Below are 16,251 nucleotides of genomic sequence, written 5' to 3'. Positions count from 1 at the left end.
AGAGCGGTTGTCTCTGCGTAGCTTCAATGTCCGTAGCAACACTTACTTCAGATTTGCTATTTACGCCTGCCGGTCAACGTCGTACGTATAGACTGAGCAATTGTTTTTTCCACCTGTGACTCAACTCTGCTTTAACAGTATTTCCTAGACTGTTCTCTTTACGAGAGCAAGAGTCTGCCAATGAACTTCCGCTCGATTTTTCTATGGCTCGATATACTTCAAAGTGTTTCGACTATGTAGGAGACGACTTACTCGCTATGCAACGCGTCATTGTCTGTCTTCAAAAAACGATGCTGTGCGACGTGAGTTGTTGCTTCATGATTTGAGCTGATGTTAATATGGATGTAGCGTGTCTCAACCTCTACAGACGATTTAGAGAATGACTTCAAGATTCTAATGGTCTGGTCGAGAGCTACTCCCTACATGCGTTTCCATAACCAAGGACAATACTGCATTCATTTTCATGTCACAGGAGGGACCGATCTTTCGAACCGCATGGGCGCTTTCATGTACCATTTCTCTGTTCAGTATCTTCGACCTCATAGCCATCGCACGCCAGGTCGCTTTGTGCCTTCATCTAATGTGTTTGGCCTCTTTGTCACAAGAGACGGAAAATCATTCACCGCCGGTACCATTATCTGTACCGGAGATTTTGAAGACCAGTATGAATCTGTATCTATCGAGTGTTCGTTAGACATCTCGAAGGATTCCTTTTGCCATATGGGCGAACAAGTTACTATCAGTGCCGGTTTGCTCAAGTGTAATGTAATCGAACTGGAACCTCTTATCCTGAGGACTTTGCTTGCTGCCAGGTATGTCGCAGTATCAATCTCAATCTCCTGGTCTAAACTCACTGTTACATCACAATCAGGTCATTAAATTTGATGTAGTTACGCGTTACTTAGTGAACTGTACCTCTGCGTAGAACTTATGGTGCGCGTCACCGTGTGACTTACACTAAGCGGTGTGTATTAATTCGTGCACCTAAACCTAAGCCACGTGACTTCATCCTGGACCTAAACCTGTTCGCCGTTGGAGCCGGAGCGTTTACGCGACGGCGTGGCTTGTTGTCATACAATTTAAAGGGCTTACTCAATTAATGACCGGTTCCGGAAGGTTCAGCTCATTTGGGTACGTATCATGCAAATGGCACAGCTCCCCAGTCTTCTGAACGCTCTTACCGTGCAGCTCAGAAAGTTGGGATTAACATCTCTTTTATATATTATTGTAAAGTCCAATCGCAGTGCGTTTCCATTGACATGGGAAACTGACAGCAGCTGGGAGTAGTGCCGGTATCTGTCTCTTCCGAGCGCCACGTAAGACATGCAATCAAGTCCAAAGCCATAAATTTCATTGTATTAAAATTTCGACTAGACTTCAAGCAAGTGAGGAAGTTATAAGTACACCTCCTTCTAGATACTCACCCTGACAATACGTAGTTTTGGGATATAACAACTCACATATGAACTTCACGGTGAGTCAAAGTTCTGAATAACAGCTGCTCGGCCAGCTCAGACACTTGCTTTTGCAGTCGTAAGTACATCTTTCTTAATCCACGCGTCAGGCCTATAATTAACTCGCCGTAATCATTTGATGAAATGCCATAGCTGTCAGTCATGATAATGATATTCATATTTCGGCCAACTTATCTCATTTCAGGTTCTGGTCTTGGGTACACATGGCAGTGGCTTTCTGGATTAATTTATACGGTCTTTATGCAAGGTATGTGCTGTCTTTTGTGCGACCTGATCGTACGTGGATAGGAAGTGCTTATGTAAATTCGTTGTCCCTGAAATATCCAGGAATAATGGTTCAGCGCGTTTGCGCTATCTGTGGACCGAGTCCGATATTGAAACTGACCATCAAAGTTTTATACGCGATCGAAGCTGTGTCTCTTCTTGTGACTCAGTTTCTTGTAGTTGGGCCTGGAAATTCTTCCGGTAAGCGCCGTGTTGCGGCTTGATTTCACCACGTAATTTATTTACATGCTTGTAGGTGGCTTTGAGACTTTTAACGGCTACTATTTTGTTTGCGAATTTTATTTCTCTAACTTGTCAGCTGCTATTTTCTACAGCAGTGCAATCAGCGCGTTTGAAACCATTTTGTTGGCCACTGTATTATACTTCTCTTTTGTTCATATCCAAGAGCACAGAAAAATGTCCTATTACAATCTTCCTTGGGGCGACATTCGGGCAGTCATATACAGGGATAACATCCTATATTTTCTGCTGTAAGTAATACCCCTTAGCGAAAGCGATGATGGCTAAAGTCATGCTCTAGATCACTCTGCTCCAACCTCTTTGACCTACTTCTAGTTCTTCCGGAGTGGCCCTTTGGAATGAGCCCTCGCGGGGCAACTTGGTTTAACGCCTCCATGCTCCTTCTTTCTTCATTGCAGAAATACGTCTGGACACCCCGCATCGTGCTTCAAACTCGGGATCATTATGATCGCTTCTGCGTTAACGTCGATGGCCAATACCAGGAGCGTGGTGCAACAATCAATGACGAAACAGGGGTGGGGACCATGGTCTTTGCCGCCGCCGCACCAGCCACTTCCATCCCCTGATTTTGCCTGGAAATATGACAATATGCCGACAAGATATATATGTGTGTTGATACGGTCGACACTTCCCAGCTGGTTGTTCGTTATGTTAGATTTATGAAGCATTGGATCTATGTACAAGTGATTTTTTTTTCATGAACTCAGTTTTTTTTTTCCATTTTCCTGTGCGTTTACGCGATTATACATGTTTCTGTGCCAATAGTGCTCTGATCCTTCTGGATACAAGCTTTTGCTACTATGCTCAGAAATACATAAAAGGCTAAAGGCGAACAGCTATCCCACAAACTATTGGTGATGCGGACACCAGGTATACTACGAGGCAATGCATACTCACAAAGCAGCGATACTAGTATTGACAAAAAACAGGCAAACGACTCTCCAGAGTTATTGGGCATACCATATAGTAGCATACAACTCAGCTCTGTGCTGACTTACTTGAAACGCGGGGCTCCGCAAACATCCGCCATTGACGCCGGGGCCCAGGCTCGTGTATACGCTGAGGATCCTTCTTCCGAGTGGGCGTGACCGCTTGGTATAAACAGCATGCAATTACATTGATCAATGCTGTAAAATTGGTGTTGGCGATTCTAGGGTCTCCGATAGATCGATTTCAAGTCCCAGCTACTTAGTACTTTAGTAGAAGTTCCACTTGAGTCGCAGCATTCCACGGTAACTCTATAGATTTAGATTTTGCTCCGCACCGTGGGAGGATCTGCTGCTCAAACGTTCACGTTCAGCTCAGGCCAGCCTACTGTCCAACTTGGGACCGAGGTCGTACTATCTCTGTTAATGGATCCTGTTCGTTCTTCTCGTTGAATGTATCATTAGTTATACCTACTCATATGCCATAGGTCTCGACTAATCCAATCAAGAGAATCAATGTGAGGCGATGTGGACTTGCATCTATAACAATATGATCAAACTTTCTTCTATTCGTGAAGAGGCGCGTTCTGATTCCATTCACATATAAGTTGTCCCCGGTTTAGCCAATGTCTTCTTTGCCTCCCTTCCCTCACATAGAGCCGCCCTCATCATGTCTTCAAATTCTACCTTACAATCTGCTACATTACAGCTCGAGGAAGACGTACTTGACCAGCTCTTAATGAGCTACTTCACTGGTAAGCTCGCCCAACATGCATGCATGTAGATTTAGCTGTGATTAACAATTGGTCTTAAGGAGCCGTCTCAATCACAGCAACGTTCTATGACTGGTGTAAGTCTGGGCTGTTTTGAATTGCACACGTAAAGCAACGATTTGGTGACCCTTATTCGCAGTACTGAATATCCCCGCCGAGGTAAAGCTGAAGATCATCAGTACTATAGACTACAGGGACTTACTGGAGTGAAATGCGTCTGGCACTGGTGCATGATTCCGAAGGTTCAACTCATTTGGGTGCGTAGGATACACATTCGACACCCCAGATCACTAGTGTTCTGAATACTTTCTCCGTAGTTCAAAAAGCTGGGGCTAACAAGCTTTCTGTATTTAGCTGTAAGTGTTGCTTGCATTTTGGCTCCTATTGACGCCGGATATTGACATCAGCTCGGAGCAGTGTCGATATCTATCTCTTGTGACGGTAATGTAAGAACTACATTTGCGCTCAAGCCCATTGTTCTGATAACCCGCTTAGACTTGAAGCCAGTGAGAAAGCTAATTTCTCTTCCGATATGGACCTCACCGACAAATACAGTTTCGGGATATAGTAATTCCCATATGAACCTCCCAGTGAGCTGACTTAGTGCCACTTTGAAACATCGGCTTTGCTTAGCTCAGACACTATTCTTCTAGGCGTATGTACATTTTCTCTCACAGAAAGCCTTCTTGCCTGATATTAAATGGCCACTTTTATGTGGTAAACCATGAATAGTTTTTGGTCATAATAATTACCTGTTGCTTCAGCCGACTGATCCCTTTATTCAGGCAGTGGTCTTGGGTACATATGGGAATGACTTGGTGGATTGATTAATCTCATCCTTATGCAAGGTAGGAATCACTCGTAGATCTTATTATACACAGTTGAAAAGTGCCCATCTGAAGAACTAACGTCGAAAACACCCAGGAATAATGGTCCAGCGTGTGTGCGCCATATGTGGACCACTCGCCAAGTTGAAATTGACTATCAAAGTCTTATACGCGATTGAAGCTGTGGTCTTGGTTGTGTGTCAATTTCTTGCTACTGGCCCTGGAAATTCCTCAGGTAGGCGTTATGCTGCGAATTTCTTCCGCTCTGTAATCTACGTTCTTAGGTGGCTACGAAACCATGACGGCTACTACTATGTCTGTGAATTTGCTTCCTCCGCCGTGGGAGACATGTATGCCGACATCAGTGTAGCCATGGTGTTCGAGACGATTTTGGTAGCTGTGGTACTGTTTTTCTCTTTTAGACACATCCAAGAGGCTAGAAAGATGTCCCATCATAACCTTTCTTGGGGTGGTGTTCGAGAAGTCATATACAGGGACAACATACTGTATTTTATTTTGTATGTGATTTACCTCAGCAAAGCGACACGGTTTAAATTCACACCTTAGGACGCTCGGATCTAATATCCTCGATCTCTTGGTGATTTCCCCAAAGTGGCCCTTTGGGATGAGCACACGCGGAAGTGCTTTGTTCAACGGTTTCATGCTCCTATTCGCTTCACTTCAGACCAATGTCTGGACGCCACGCATCGTACTCCAAACACGTGCCCACTACGACCGCCGCTGCATTAACATCGATGGAGAATACCAGGAGAATGGCAGAACAACTGGCGAAGAGACTCAAGTAGAAACCATGATCTTTGCCGCGGCGGCCCCTGCCGTGTCCGTGACCTAGCTTTGCGAGCGCAGATTTGAAGCCTCATGTTGAGGGTATGTCTATATGGTTGGCACTGTGCTAAAGAACAGATATCACAGAGTCATGGAGCAGTTATGCACAAGCGGTTGTTTACCCTATTCCTAAGATTGTTCTCAGTAGTCCGGAGGCGATGTAGTTCAGAATGATCTTGACACACCGCTCTTATATTACCCTCCTACCTGTATATAAGCTTTCTTCGCTAGCTCCGTTGCATCTACACAAAGCCTAGACATCATTCCCAGCAGACGGACAGCTATCTTGCATGTTCCACACGCGGGTTTGTGATAGTATATATAAATGATACAACAAATTGCATACATACTCACGGTAATTATGCAAAGAAACAGCCAACTCTCCGAAGTATGCTTTCTCAAACACGTGGAATGTTACACTGCGACGCCCAACTGAGAGTTCTCCGACACCGGCGACACGACGTCGTCTAGCTCCAGATACGACCCATTCCCATGTTCCCCTGCATCCCACGAATTCCAGTACGGCATCGTACTCTTCGAAGTCGCAGGCGAGAAAGTGGACGCATACGGATCGCTGCCCTTGCGCGCGACCCCTGCAGGGGAAGATGCCCACTGGTTGTGCGACGGCGGGCGGCGAGATCCATAAGTAGCAGACGGTGGTGGGAGATCAGAGGCAGGGAACGAGTCGAGCGTTTGCGGACGGTAGTTGTAGGCACGGAAGCTAAGCACGAGGCGGCTGCCGAGGATGATGGAGGCAACAGTCAGGAAGGAGTTGAGGACTTCCGCGTACGTGAACTAAGAATAGAGCGAGGGGAGGAGAAGCGTTGTCATTTCACAATGAGCGCGGGATAAAACAAGGGGAAGATGAAGAGTTCGCCGCTCACAGGAAGACCCAGGTACATCCCCACAGCCACCGCGCACGCGACGAAGTACCTGTGTGTGCACATCACCGAAGCCGTGTCAGCGCTCACACCCATCGCCGCCCGAAGATCTAGAGCAGGAACTGGAAACTCACACGAAGAAGTAAGCGATGCTCGACTGCATCAGCAAGTTCACCGTCGCGTTCAGCCTCGCGCCCCGCTCGAAGCCCTGCCTCCGCCCCGCACCGTACTTGCGTACTAGCGCAACGAGCGCAAGCATGAACATCACCGCCTCGTACCCGAACAGGGGCACATACACCGCCGTGAGCAGGCGCTCGTCGCTCGTCGCCGCGCACATACGTAGATTCAGGGTTGGTAACAGCAGAGAGATTTCGGGCGGCAGGGGCGAGTTGGTATATGCCATCGTGCGGACGTAGAGGATGAGCACGGCCACTATTCCGCCAATCTCGGCGATCAGGAGGGGCAGGATGAATGCGAGGAGCTTTTTAGATTTGCCGAACATGGCGTAGAGCCGGAGTTGCATGATCACTGTGCGTTTGACAGTGGTATGTGAGATGGGCGAGCATAGAGTTAGCTTTCAATGGGTGAGAAGAAGGAGAAATGACATGATGCGTACGCTGTGTTGCCCAGACTGTTATGAAGGGACCCCAAATTGATATTTGCAGGAAATCGCGGCATAGCTGGTGAGGGGACGATAAGAACCCCTCGAATAGGTTAATGCGGAGAAAGGAGACGTACGTCCACCGAAAAGAATGTGTTGACATAGACTACATATAAAGTGAGTTAGGTTCTCTCCGGAAAACCACTAACTTCGTACGAATGGCATCCAGTCTGGTACACACTTTAGCCCGATTTCAAGAGACCGGTGGGAGGAACAGAGGAACATACATGACGAGTATATCACCGACATATCGGTTCTGTTCCATGTCCTTGCATGAGCCACGCACAGGTCGCACAGGTCGGAAAGATGATCGGACGAACTATGTAGTATAGTAGAGACACCAAAGAGAATGGTTTGTTCTAAGACAGGCTAGCATACGTCGTATCCTGATCGCGTTGAGTAGCTTACCCAGACCAAGCGAATCTATGAGTGATGTTCCGCACGTTCAGAACACACTGACAAAACCCAGCATATACTAGCCTACCTCCTCGTCTAGAGTGAGAGCTGAAAGACGATTAAATGGCGAGACGACATAATCTAGGACGAACTCACCATGATCATAGATAGCAAGGACGGCAGCGGCAACTACCCCAAGACGACGCGAGGTCAACTTCAGTCAAATTACTGTATGCAAATCAGGGAAATACCTTGGCTGAACTTGCTGGCCTGCAATATACTGATAGTGCCAAACAACGCTTCCAAAACGCCTTGCACTTGGGCCGAGTCCATCCTAAAACCGCGAGAACCCAAACGTTGCTAGCAACGGTAGGTGAGCGGAGAACACGAACAGTTCATGAGCGATAAGGGATTTACATATGTAGTCCGAGTCGGAGACAATAATGTCGCCATATATGAATGAGGGGCCAAATAGAGGCAGAGACGTCTGAGAGTACACGCTACAGCGCATCAGAACTGCATGTGCTCCGACGAAGATGCGGGGCCTGGGGACGGAATAAGTCCAGCGATACTTCATTTAGAATGTATCTTCGAACAGCCTTCCTGTTGAGGAAGCATCGGAGGGTGATCAGCTTGACCGTAGACCATAACTGGGCAGTGTGTGACCTGATATGATGATGTCGTGTCATGGGCGAGGCTAAGGCTGATAGACACCTTGATCGTGAGATGTCAGGCGATGTAGTGGGTTCCCCTGTTGTGAGACGCTGGCTACCCCTCAACCAACAGCTCCGATCTGCATCTTTCCGTTGTGCGAGGCGTTGCGAAGTAGACGGAAAGCGGCAAGCCGTATTCATAGTGCATCTGGGCTTGACAAGTCGTTCCTCGAACCTTTTCATGGTGAAGGGGAAGCGGCCTGACCCCTGGCAGCAGACACACGGTACCGAGAACCGGGGGATGATGACCCAGGAAGAGGGTGTGGGGCATGTGAGCACGAGGAGATGATTGGTGGTTTGACTTTGTGTGCACATGCTCGTTGGAGACCTTGGATTTGAATGTATGTCGGAGAGTGACACAATGCGCAGTCATCCTCGTGGCTGCTGTCGTAGGCATAGTATCTGACGTGGGGTAATGACTTTTGAGTATCTCGTCCACATTGCTGTCAAAAGGTTGTTGGTCGAGGGTACAAAAGCCACTAGGCGCGAGGATGCGGCAGCTGCGGGGGCTGAGCGCTGAGGCAGAACAGCCGGGCCGACGAAAAGCGCCCGACGGCGTCTATTTCCCGCAAATGCAGTGCCCCCGTCGCGTTCACGTCGCCCTACACGACCCCGACACGCACTCACGACGTTCTGGCTATACCTCCACGAGCTTGGATGACTCCCTTTGGTCCTTCATCATAATATCGCTCCAAGGATAACGAACAATCCCTTGAACACGCAGCTTGCTTGAACACGTAGCTCTCGGTGAAGACTGGTTGTGCCGGAGTCCGCGTGAGATCACGTATTGCTGTGACGACCTCGACACTGTGTGTTCCTCCATATCCCCTGTTTCTTTTCTCTTTCTGAAACGTTCGTCAAGATTACGAGTTTTCTACCTGCAAGTACACGACACCGGGGACGCGGGCGCCGCCTCCTCGAATCCATTTCGCTGACAAACCTCACGCCCCCAAGGTCCCAAGACATGTCACCACGAGGTTCATACGAAGCCCTCCCCGTTTATGAAGCACAAGAAAACTACGAATACCCGCCTTCAACATACCCATCTCCGCGTCGGCGACGCATCTCCTCCCACCCCTTCCTTCGCTTCCTTCCTTGCTTCTGGAGACGTCCACGTTCATGGCGCGGCCTCGCCTGTCTCATCATTTTCCTCCTAGGCTCTGCCGCCTTCATCCTCCATCTCGTCTGGAGCTGGTATGAGCCCCACTTCCACGTCGACCTCGTCATGTACGACCGTGCGTGGATCCAGAACGAGCTGCTCCCGCTTTCTCCCCTCGCCGGGTGTTTCGAGGAGGGCTCACCCGCGCACGCGTCTCTCAAAGGCGAATACAACGTGACAGATGCGCTTTGGGGGTCTAGGACATACGAGGTGCAGGGAGGTCTCTCGATGCGCCTTGGTATGGACTGCTATGAGATGGCAGGGACTGTTGGTGGCGGATCAGAGCAGACACGCCCTGCAGGGAGGATACCCCCGGACGAGCGGAGACAGTTCCACACGTATTGGCGTAACGACCTCGCTGCTTTCGGGCCTCGCCAAGAGCAGATGCTCCGCTCATTTTTCGCAACGCAAGACGTGGACAATTCACGCCTTATCATGTGGTCGAATGGTCCAGGGCTCGAGAAGAACGAGGTCATCAAGCGGTACATGGCCACATTCCCCGATAGTCTTATCCTACGCATCGTTGATATTCCGGATCTATCGCGAGGGACTGCGATGGAGAACAGCCCGTTGCTCAATCTCGAAGACGCGAAGGCGTGGGTCGACGGAGACCTCGTCCGCCTCCTGGTGATCTGGGAGCTCGGCGGGACATGGGTCGACATGGACATGCTCCTCACGCGCGACCTCGCCCCGCTTCTTGAGCACGAATTCGTCACACAATGGGACTGCTGGGGTGCGTACCACCCGCTCTCCCACCCTTTTCTTGTTCGCTAACCGCATATACCCACCAGACAAACCCTTCCAAGCGCTCAACGGCGCACTCATGCACTTCCGCAAACACTCGGGCTACCTCTGCGAAGCCTTCCACCTCATGGCGAACTCGACCCCGCCCCGCTCGCCGTCCACCGACTGGGGCGCGATCCTCTATCTCCGTCTGCACCGGCGCCTGCTCGCCGCGGGCGTCCCGCCCTTCAAGGTCCTGCCCTCGTGCTTCGCTGACCCGCTCGCGTGCCGACTTGACAACGGCGCGCCGGACCCTTTCGAGCCTGATCGCTCGGACGGGCGCTGGCTCGGCTGGGTATGGGGCAGCGGGAGCCAGCTCGGGACGTGGGCGGGCAAGGGGCTGTGGGGTGGTAAGGCGGGGACGACGTACGTCGACGACCTAGGTGCGGAGGCGATTGGAATGGGCGACGGAAGCGGGATTGGGAGCGGACAGGGCAAGGCGGGTGTGGATCAGTATGATCGGCCGTATGCGAGCGGTGGTGGGCTAGAGGAGGGAGGGGCTTTGGACAGGGCGATGCACAAGATATTTGCGCTGCACTTGCACAACAGATGGGGGAAGCCCTTCCCGAAGAATGGGTGGATCGAGAGACTGCTGCTGAAGAAGTACGATAAGACCCTGGAGGGGAAGATACCGCAGGAGTTATAGGTTTACTTTCTCCATACAGTGCGTTATCAACATAGATGTCGGGTCGCTCACCGTATGTCATCTGGGCTGTGCGTGCTATAACATGGGTCATTTCCTTGCTGCTTGCATGAGATGTCAGACAACAGTTTATGCTGTCAGGTCATTTGCTCCGACTGGTTGGGAATAGCTTGGGGCGCAAGCCGGGCCTTCACTGCGTGGAATGATCGATTGATCAATGATCACAGATGCCTCGATAAGTCCACTGCTGTTCAGCACGATCATCAAGTGCTAGCCTTGGCGTGATATCAATGTACTCACCTTGTTTCGCACTGTAGCGGGCTTCATTAGGAGGAGATCTCAAAAATGAACGAACGGTTACCCGAAAGTGGGATAAAATCTTGTTTACATGCTTCTGCCAGTGAGTCGCCGCGCATGCTTGAGCTCCTGGTACTACTAGTCACCGCTTCACAGACGATTTTCGAGGCGACCAGTGGTCCAAAGGCATTTGGACCTTAGGATGGTCGCCCATCAGTCGAGACATGTATTTAACGGTCGTTACCATCAATCATCGGCCAAAAAGCAAACAGCTCTCATTCATACTAACAGATGCGTACCATTCGGATGAGGTGCACCGCCTTCTGATGCTGACCATCCTAGGCCTTATCGAACAGGAATAGATGATCATGCAGTAGTCCGTCCTTGCATTACCGATGCGTTTGTCGGCAAGCGCAGCCCGTTATTTAAATAGCGCTTGGTGCGTCCTCATAAGCGGCGTCTGCCAGTGCATGTGACTGCGCAATCACTTTCTCTCCTCGCCGACTTAAGCTCTCTCAGCGCTGCCCCTACCCGTCATATCCAACCATCTGTCGAAATCAATGTCAACAAACACGAAAGCGATCATAGAGAATGACATAGAAAACGCCGTGGCCAATCATGTTCTAAGTTACAGTGTAGGGAAGTGATTCCAGCCATCCACACTTATGCGATTTGGGGCTTATACCGTACACTCTACAGTCGCTCTTCATGCTTTGACAGTTTGGGATTGTTGTGCGTACTGCCATGTCCATTCTGAAATACTGAATATCAAAGTCTGTGCCAGTTATCCACATGGACCTGGAGGTAACAAAAATAGCATTGTGTATCCATGAACCGTGACGTGCATTGATGCACTAGATGTTACACTCAAGGTCGACCTTATCTGGGTGAGCACAATTATTGAAGGCTCAGTGAACACGCCAGCTGACATTTGCACTAGTCAAGAAAGCTTTCACTCACATCTGTCTTATACGGCCTGGTCAGTTATGTGACACCTTCTCCTGTACGAGTCGAGGATCTCTCATCCTCTTGATGGTTAGCTGCGCTATTTAGCTATAGCATTTTCTTTGTAAGTTTAATGGTATGAGTATTTGATACACCAACTGAATCCAATGGTAGGCTCGATTTATGTGCGTATTTTTCGTGCATTTTTGAACCTTGTACAACCTCAGCTTCTATAGTGTATAATTTGCCGCTGCCGTTATCAAACGAAGTGCGTGACATGATTATTATACTTTTATTGGATGACTCCAATAATCTCCTTGAAGGAGTGAGTGCCAGCAATATTCATACAACATTGTCGTGGATAAAGTAATTAATGGATATGATGCATAGGTGTGAGTATGTGCAATCGGCACCCGTACTTAACAGGCTAATAGATTGGGTTGCAGGCTACGTGATGTCAGCTTTTTACGAATCGGGTACTTCCATCCTGGTGTCCATTCTTCAAGGTATGTTACACAGTGTATGTGAGGATATCAGCTACTTAGTATAGTTCGCGCTGAGGCATGATGGTTATCCGGGTACACGCACTTCTTGGCAACTCAAAAAAGGTCCTTTTTCTCCTTGTTCCGTGCTTTGTGGTCGCACAGTGTCTGTGCTTTACCACATGGATCTCGATTCTGTCGGTCGGCCGCACATTAACAGGTTCCTGCTTCCTCCTGTAACGATTCCTTAGACTGACCGCCTTCAACAGAGGAAGCTCAGATTGCTGGTGCTTGGGTATGCTTGATGAACATCCCGCAACGGCTTGGATGGCACGGCCCACTTGGCGCTGCAGCCGCATTGAGCTTGGAGATAGTATTAAACATTCAGATCGTGCGTTATGTCGCGAAGAACCTAAGCAAGAACGTCCGCCGATCAGCCATTGATTCGACAAAGGGAATAGCAGGAGTACTCATCCGAGATAACTTGCTTTATTTCTTTGCGTATGTTTATCTCCCTTTCTCAAGATCCATCGCTGTCTTATAATTCATATATTCTTAGGGTAACCGCAGGAATATCCATGACTTTCTTCAACCAACTACGCACATTCCATACGGTATGGGTTTCTCACCTTCGTGTCTGAGTTATCATTGATGCGCTTGCAAAGTTCAATGTAGGAACTCTCGTATACGAATCCGCAAGCCACATATTACAATCGCTAGTTGCCTACATTGTGGGCCCGTGGATGATACTTAGCTTGCGTCAACACCACGAACACGGATGTGGAGGCACGGAGTCTAACGTCGTGAGTTCCGTGCGATTTACAAGTGTACCGCAATCCAGTACAATCAGTGATGTTTAGACGTTTGGTATCGGACCTTAATCAAGGATTGCAATATGTATACTGTACCTACTACATGACCGTAGGTTCGTCACGCCTCACGCTTGACCCGTAAAATGAACTTGAGATCTGGTTCGTCACCCATCACAAGAGGTAACGAGCCTCACCGCGTGACGAAAGACAATAAGCTTCTTATATTCTGTAGTAGAGTCGTTCACTGCAGCTAGTCGGTTGGGTGCGTTCCTTGTACTGTGAATATGAGTTTTATGAGACACTTACCACGATCATAATCGACCGGAGATGGGATGTATAGCTCCCCACTGGCAGGCTTCGATGAGTCATTCATGCCGGTTGCGAGGGCTTGAGAGGCGTATGCATAAGCCCGATCCGAGACGAGGCCTTGGAACACAGGCATTGATGTAGTAGAGGTGTGTCCGTGTTGCCTCCTTCTCGGCCTTCCAATGAAACCCTCTTCACCTTCGCTGTCCATGGCAGTGATGTCTTAATAATGCGCACCAGTCTATGGCGATAGTTCAAAATCACGCGTTCGCCAGACAAATATTTGAACTTCGGTCTTATCGAAACTTATTTTCACGCGAAAATCCTAAGTTGAACCTACGGTCATGTAGGTACAGTATAAGTAATGTGAAGCATATACCTGTAAATTAAAACAACATGGTTTGGGGAGGTGCAAGTGCTGGGAAAGGCCAAATATTCCTCCAAGACCCATGGCGGTAGTCCACACGTTTCTCCGCTTTGGTGTGCAATATCAATCCGTAATTTAGCCGCCCATCTATATACATTGTTGAGCTTGAAACTTGAAGCATTGTGATCAACATCGCACACCCGTGCCTTTTGTCATCAAGCATGCGGCCACCGGGCACCGTGCTATCAAATCCGTTCGCATTGGACGTTTCACCTATTTCAAGCAATTGTTCTGATCGGCAGGATTCTGGCAGAAAAATAAAACATTAGTTGGCGGGGTTTTGTACCCGAATGCATCTCCAATCAAATTTCCTGCGGGCAAGGATAGTACCAGCGGAAGTAACCATTGACCTCCTACTACTCCACTTGCCGAACAATGAGAGACAGAGAGCAAATGTTAATTAGCATGCACTATAAACAAAAACCATACGCTACGCTCTATACCTCCACCTCACGTCCACGCAGCCCCCAGAAACTACGCCTTCACCTGCAAACTCTCCTCCGTCTTCCCATACGCATCGCGGATCCTCCACCCCTCATCATACCACCCCACCTTCTCCAGAATCCAATACTCCGCAACCCTCACCGGCACCGGCTTCGCGTCCGCCGGCCCGCTCATCACCTGCGTCGGCCGCACACTCGCAAAGATGTTCGCGCTGCCCGCCGTCCACACGTCCGACTCCTTGTTCTTATTCTTATTCTTGTTCTTACTGGCGGAAGAGGAGGAAGAGGAGGGAAGACCGGACTTCCCGATGAGGATGCCGCGGCGGTTGTAGATCTGCAGCGACTGCGAGGACTCGATCTTGACGAGCGCGTGCACGAGCAGGCGGTTGCCGAGGCGCGGGTCCGATGTCGCGTGGTTGCCCTCGGTCGCGCGCACGGAGAGGATCGTCGCGCTCGGCGGGCGGACGCCGGGCGTGTCGGAGGGGGAGTCGGATGAGGAGGCTGTAGATGGGGCGTCGGGCGTGGTGTGCCGTTGCCAGGCGTAGATGTGCGCCGGGTCGCGCGCTTTGAGCGTTCGGGCGAGCTTGGCGTGCGCTTCGACGGTGGTGCTGTAGCGCAGCTCACGGATGCCGTTGCTGGAGGGAGAGGCGTGGGCGTGTTAGCGCTGCCCGACGGGGCGGGTCGTGTTGTGAGGATGGATGGGTATGTGTGCGTACTCAGCGTAGCTTGTCCACATCTGCGAGTGCAGGTCGAGTGCGACCTGGCGGAGGGGCGAGAGCCACCCGTTTTCACTGTTCCAGCCTCTGGGGCCGAATTGGCGCCAGTTGCTTGGGTTGAAGAGTTTGCTGACCCCGAAAGGTGAAGGAACAGTGACGCCCCCGGGGAAAGCGTTCTGTTGTGCTATGGCGTAGATGCTACATTTAGAGTAAGACGCCGTTTGTGTATGCTCGTAAGACGAAGGCAAGCAAAGCATCACCGACCTGAACGCACTCTTGATAGCGTTTGAGGTGTTGAAGCCCAAGTTACTCGCAAGAGAACTTGGAGAGGACCAAACGGGGGCATACTCCATGCGTGCCTCCACATCTGTTTGAGATGAGTTGTTAGTATCCGCTTCGTTCACTCACTGGAGAGGCAGCGGGTGAATGCGAAGAGCGGAATAGGACGTACCCAAAACCTGAGGACTTCGAAGGCCCCAGAAATCAGTCGTGTTCATGAGATGCTCAGAGCGCAGCGTCTTTTCCATCCGCTCGATGCCGATCTGCTCCTTGGACTTGGTAGGTTTGGCATTGGCCGCAGAGCCGGACGCGCTCGCAGCCGCAGGCTTCGCATTCGTGTTGAGCTTTTGCTTGGCGGCCGACTCGGTGGCGGAGGTAACCTTGGCTGGGCGAGGCTTGGTCGTGGACGTGGTCTTGGGTGTTGAAGGCGGGTGGGGAGGGTGAGGGTTGCCCTTGGGGGATGCAGTGGGGCGCGCAGACTTTTGTGCGGCGTATGTGCGCGTCTGAACGTGGATGAGGACGAGGCGGCCTGGTGTTGAGCACGCGAGGGGGCGGAAACCTGCGGCTACTGAGGAGAGCATGGCGGGCTACGCGCTCTGGGCACCGGGGGAGGACGTGGGCGTCGGGCGCGTCGGTGACAATGGACAGACACAAAAATGACGCGCCGCTGAACGGTCTTCGGAGCGGACGGGGACTTGGATCGTGGGAACTGAAGTCTGGGCCGGAGGGACACGTGAGTGCACTGCCACTGTCCGAGGCACACACGCAAGTGGTTCGGCGCGGTCGGATATATAAGGGAGGCGCTCGGACACAAAATTCGCTCAGCCAAGTTCCCTTGCTCACCAATCCCAACATCCACTGTCATGCCTGTGAGTTCTCTTCCTCGTCTCTCCCCGTCCCAAGCCTCAATGCATAATGTCTGCTAGCGCTCTTCTC

At 50.4% G+C, this 16,251-nt stretch overlaps 6 protein-coding genes across 6 annotated transcripts; 4 read left to right on the top strand and 2 right to left on the bottom strand.

Moving 5' to 3' along the window:
* Positions 1-2,156: 2,156 nt before the first annotated feature.
* Positions 2,157-2,566, top strand: CONPUDRAFT_156496 (uncharacterized protein; the record flags this gene model as incomplete). Its single annotated transcript, XM_007773344.1, has 2 exons — positions 2,157-2,230; positions 2,281-2,566. 2 exons carry the CDS (start codon positions 2,157-2,159, stop codon positions 2,564-2,566), a joined length of 360 nt encoding a protein of 119 aa, XP_007771534.1.
* Positions 2,567-3,596: 1,030 nt separating this feature from the next.
* On the top strand, positions 3,597-4,267 carry CONPUDRAFT_75172 (uncharacterized protein; the record flags this gene model as incomplete). Its single annotated transcript, XM_007772983.1, has 6 exons — positions 3,597-3,681; positions 3,741-3,776; positions 3,839-3,858; positions 3,887-3,956; positions 4,017-4,055; positions 4,170-4,267. The coding sequence occupies 6 exons, from the start codon at positions 3,597-3,599 to the stop codon at positions 4,265-4,267; spliced, it is 348 nt and encodes a 115-aa protein (XP_007771173.1).
* A 1,410-nt stretch (positions 4,268-5,677) lies between these two features.
* CONPUDRAFT_83887 (uncharacterized protein) lies at positions 5,678-7,670 on the bottom strand. Its single transcript, XM_007773343.1, has 12 exons — positions 7,562-7,670; positions 7,467-7,499; positions 7,399-7,418; positions 7,323-7,337; positions 7,235-7,273; positions 7,142-7,170; positions 7,071-7,084; positions 6,992-7,020; positions 6,870-6,933; positions 6,388-6,781; positions 6,257-6,305; positions 5,678-6,167 (listed from the first exon to the last, which is right to left on the bottom strand). Exons 1-12 carry the CDS (start codon positions 7,641-7,643, stop codon positions 5,787-5,789), a joined length of 1,149 nt encoding a protein of 382 aa, XP_007771533.1. The 5' UTR covers positions 7,644-7,670; the 3' UTR covers positions 5,678-5,786.
* Positions 7,671-9,094: 1,424 nt separating this feature from the next.
* Positions 9,095-10,698, top strand: CONPUDRAFT_108463 (uncharacterized protein). Its single transcript, XM_007773342.1, has 2 exons — positions 9,095-9,915; positions 9,974-10,698. The coding sequence occupies exons 1-2, from the start codon at positions 9,249-9,251 to the stop codon at positions 10,609-10,611; spliced, it is 1,305 nt and encodes a 434-aa protein (XP_007771532.1). The 5' UTR covers positions 9,095-9,248; the 3' UTR covers positions 10,612-10,698.
* A 1,429-nt stretch (positions 10,699-12,127) lies between these two features.
* Positions 12,128-13,052, top strand: CONPUDRAFT_75169 (uncharacterized protein; the record flags this gene model as incomplete). Its single annotated transcript, XM_007772982.1, has 6 exons — positions 12,128-12,175; positions 12,241-12,242; positions 12,277-12,356; positions 12,602-12,833; positions 12,892-12,946; positions 13,008-13,052. The coding sequence occupies 6 exons, from the start codon at positions 12,128-12,130 to the stop codon at positions 13,050-13,052; spliced, it is 462 nt and encodes a 153-aa protein (XP_007771172.1).
* Positions 13,053-14,284: 1,232 nt separating this feature from the next.
* On the bottom strand, positions 14,285-15,896 carry CONPUDRAFT_145715 (uncharacterized protein; the record flags this gene model as incomplete). Its single annotated transcript, XM_007773341.1, has 4 exons — positions 14,285-14,955; positions 15,037-15,234; positions 15,301-15,403; positions 15,488-15,896. The coding sequence occupies 4 exons, from the start codon at positions 15,894-15,896 to the stop codon at positions 14,352-14,354; spliced, it is 1,314 nt and encodes a 437-aa protein (XP_007771531.1). The 3' UTR covers positions 14,285-14,351.
* Positions 15,897-16,251: the final 355 nt, after the last annotated feature.

This window comes from Coniophora puteana, assembly GCF_000271625.1.
Source record: "Coniophora puteana RWD-64-598 SS2 unplaced genomic scaffold CONPUscaffold_10, whole genome shotgun sequence".
NCBI classification, from domain to species: domain Eukaryota; kingdom Fungi; phylum Basidiomycota; class Agaricomycetes; order Boletales; family Coniophoraceae; genus Coniophora; species Coniophora puteana.
The sequence above is the reverse complement of the archived record's forward strand: the minus strand, read 5'-3'. Positions and strand labels throughout refer to the sequence as shown.

What these genes read in the sequence shown, in the direction of transcription:
- CONPUDRAFT_83887 (XM_007773343.1), bottom strand. Translation starts at nt 7,643, where the DNA reads ATGGACTCGGCCCAAGTGCAAGGCGTTTTGGAAGCGTTGTTTGGCACT. An exon ending in TGTCTCTACTATACTACATA is followed by an intron (nt 7,171 to 7,234) that starts GTTCGTCCGATC and finishes GACATGGAACAG; the next exon opens with AACCGATATGTCGGTGATAT. An exon ending in ACACATTCTTTTCGGTGGAC is followed by an intron (nt 6,934 to 6,991) that starts GTACGTCTCCTT and finishes TCCCCTCACCAG; the next exon opens with CTATGCCGCGATTTCCTGCA.
- CONPUDRAFT_108463 (XM_007773342.1), top strand. Translation starts at nt 9,249, where the DNA reads ATGTACGACCGTGCGTGGATCCAGAACGAGCTGCTCCCGCTTTCTCCC. An exon ending in CACACAATGGGACTGCTGGG is followed by an intron (nt 9,916 to 9,973) that starts GTGCGTACCACC and finishes TATACCCACCAG; the next exon opens with ACAAACCCTTCCAAGCGCTC.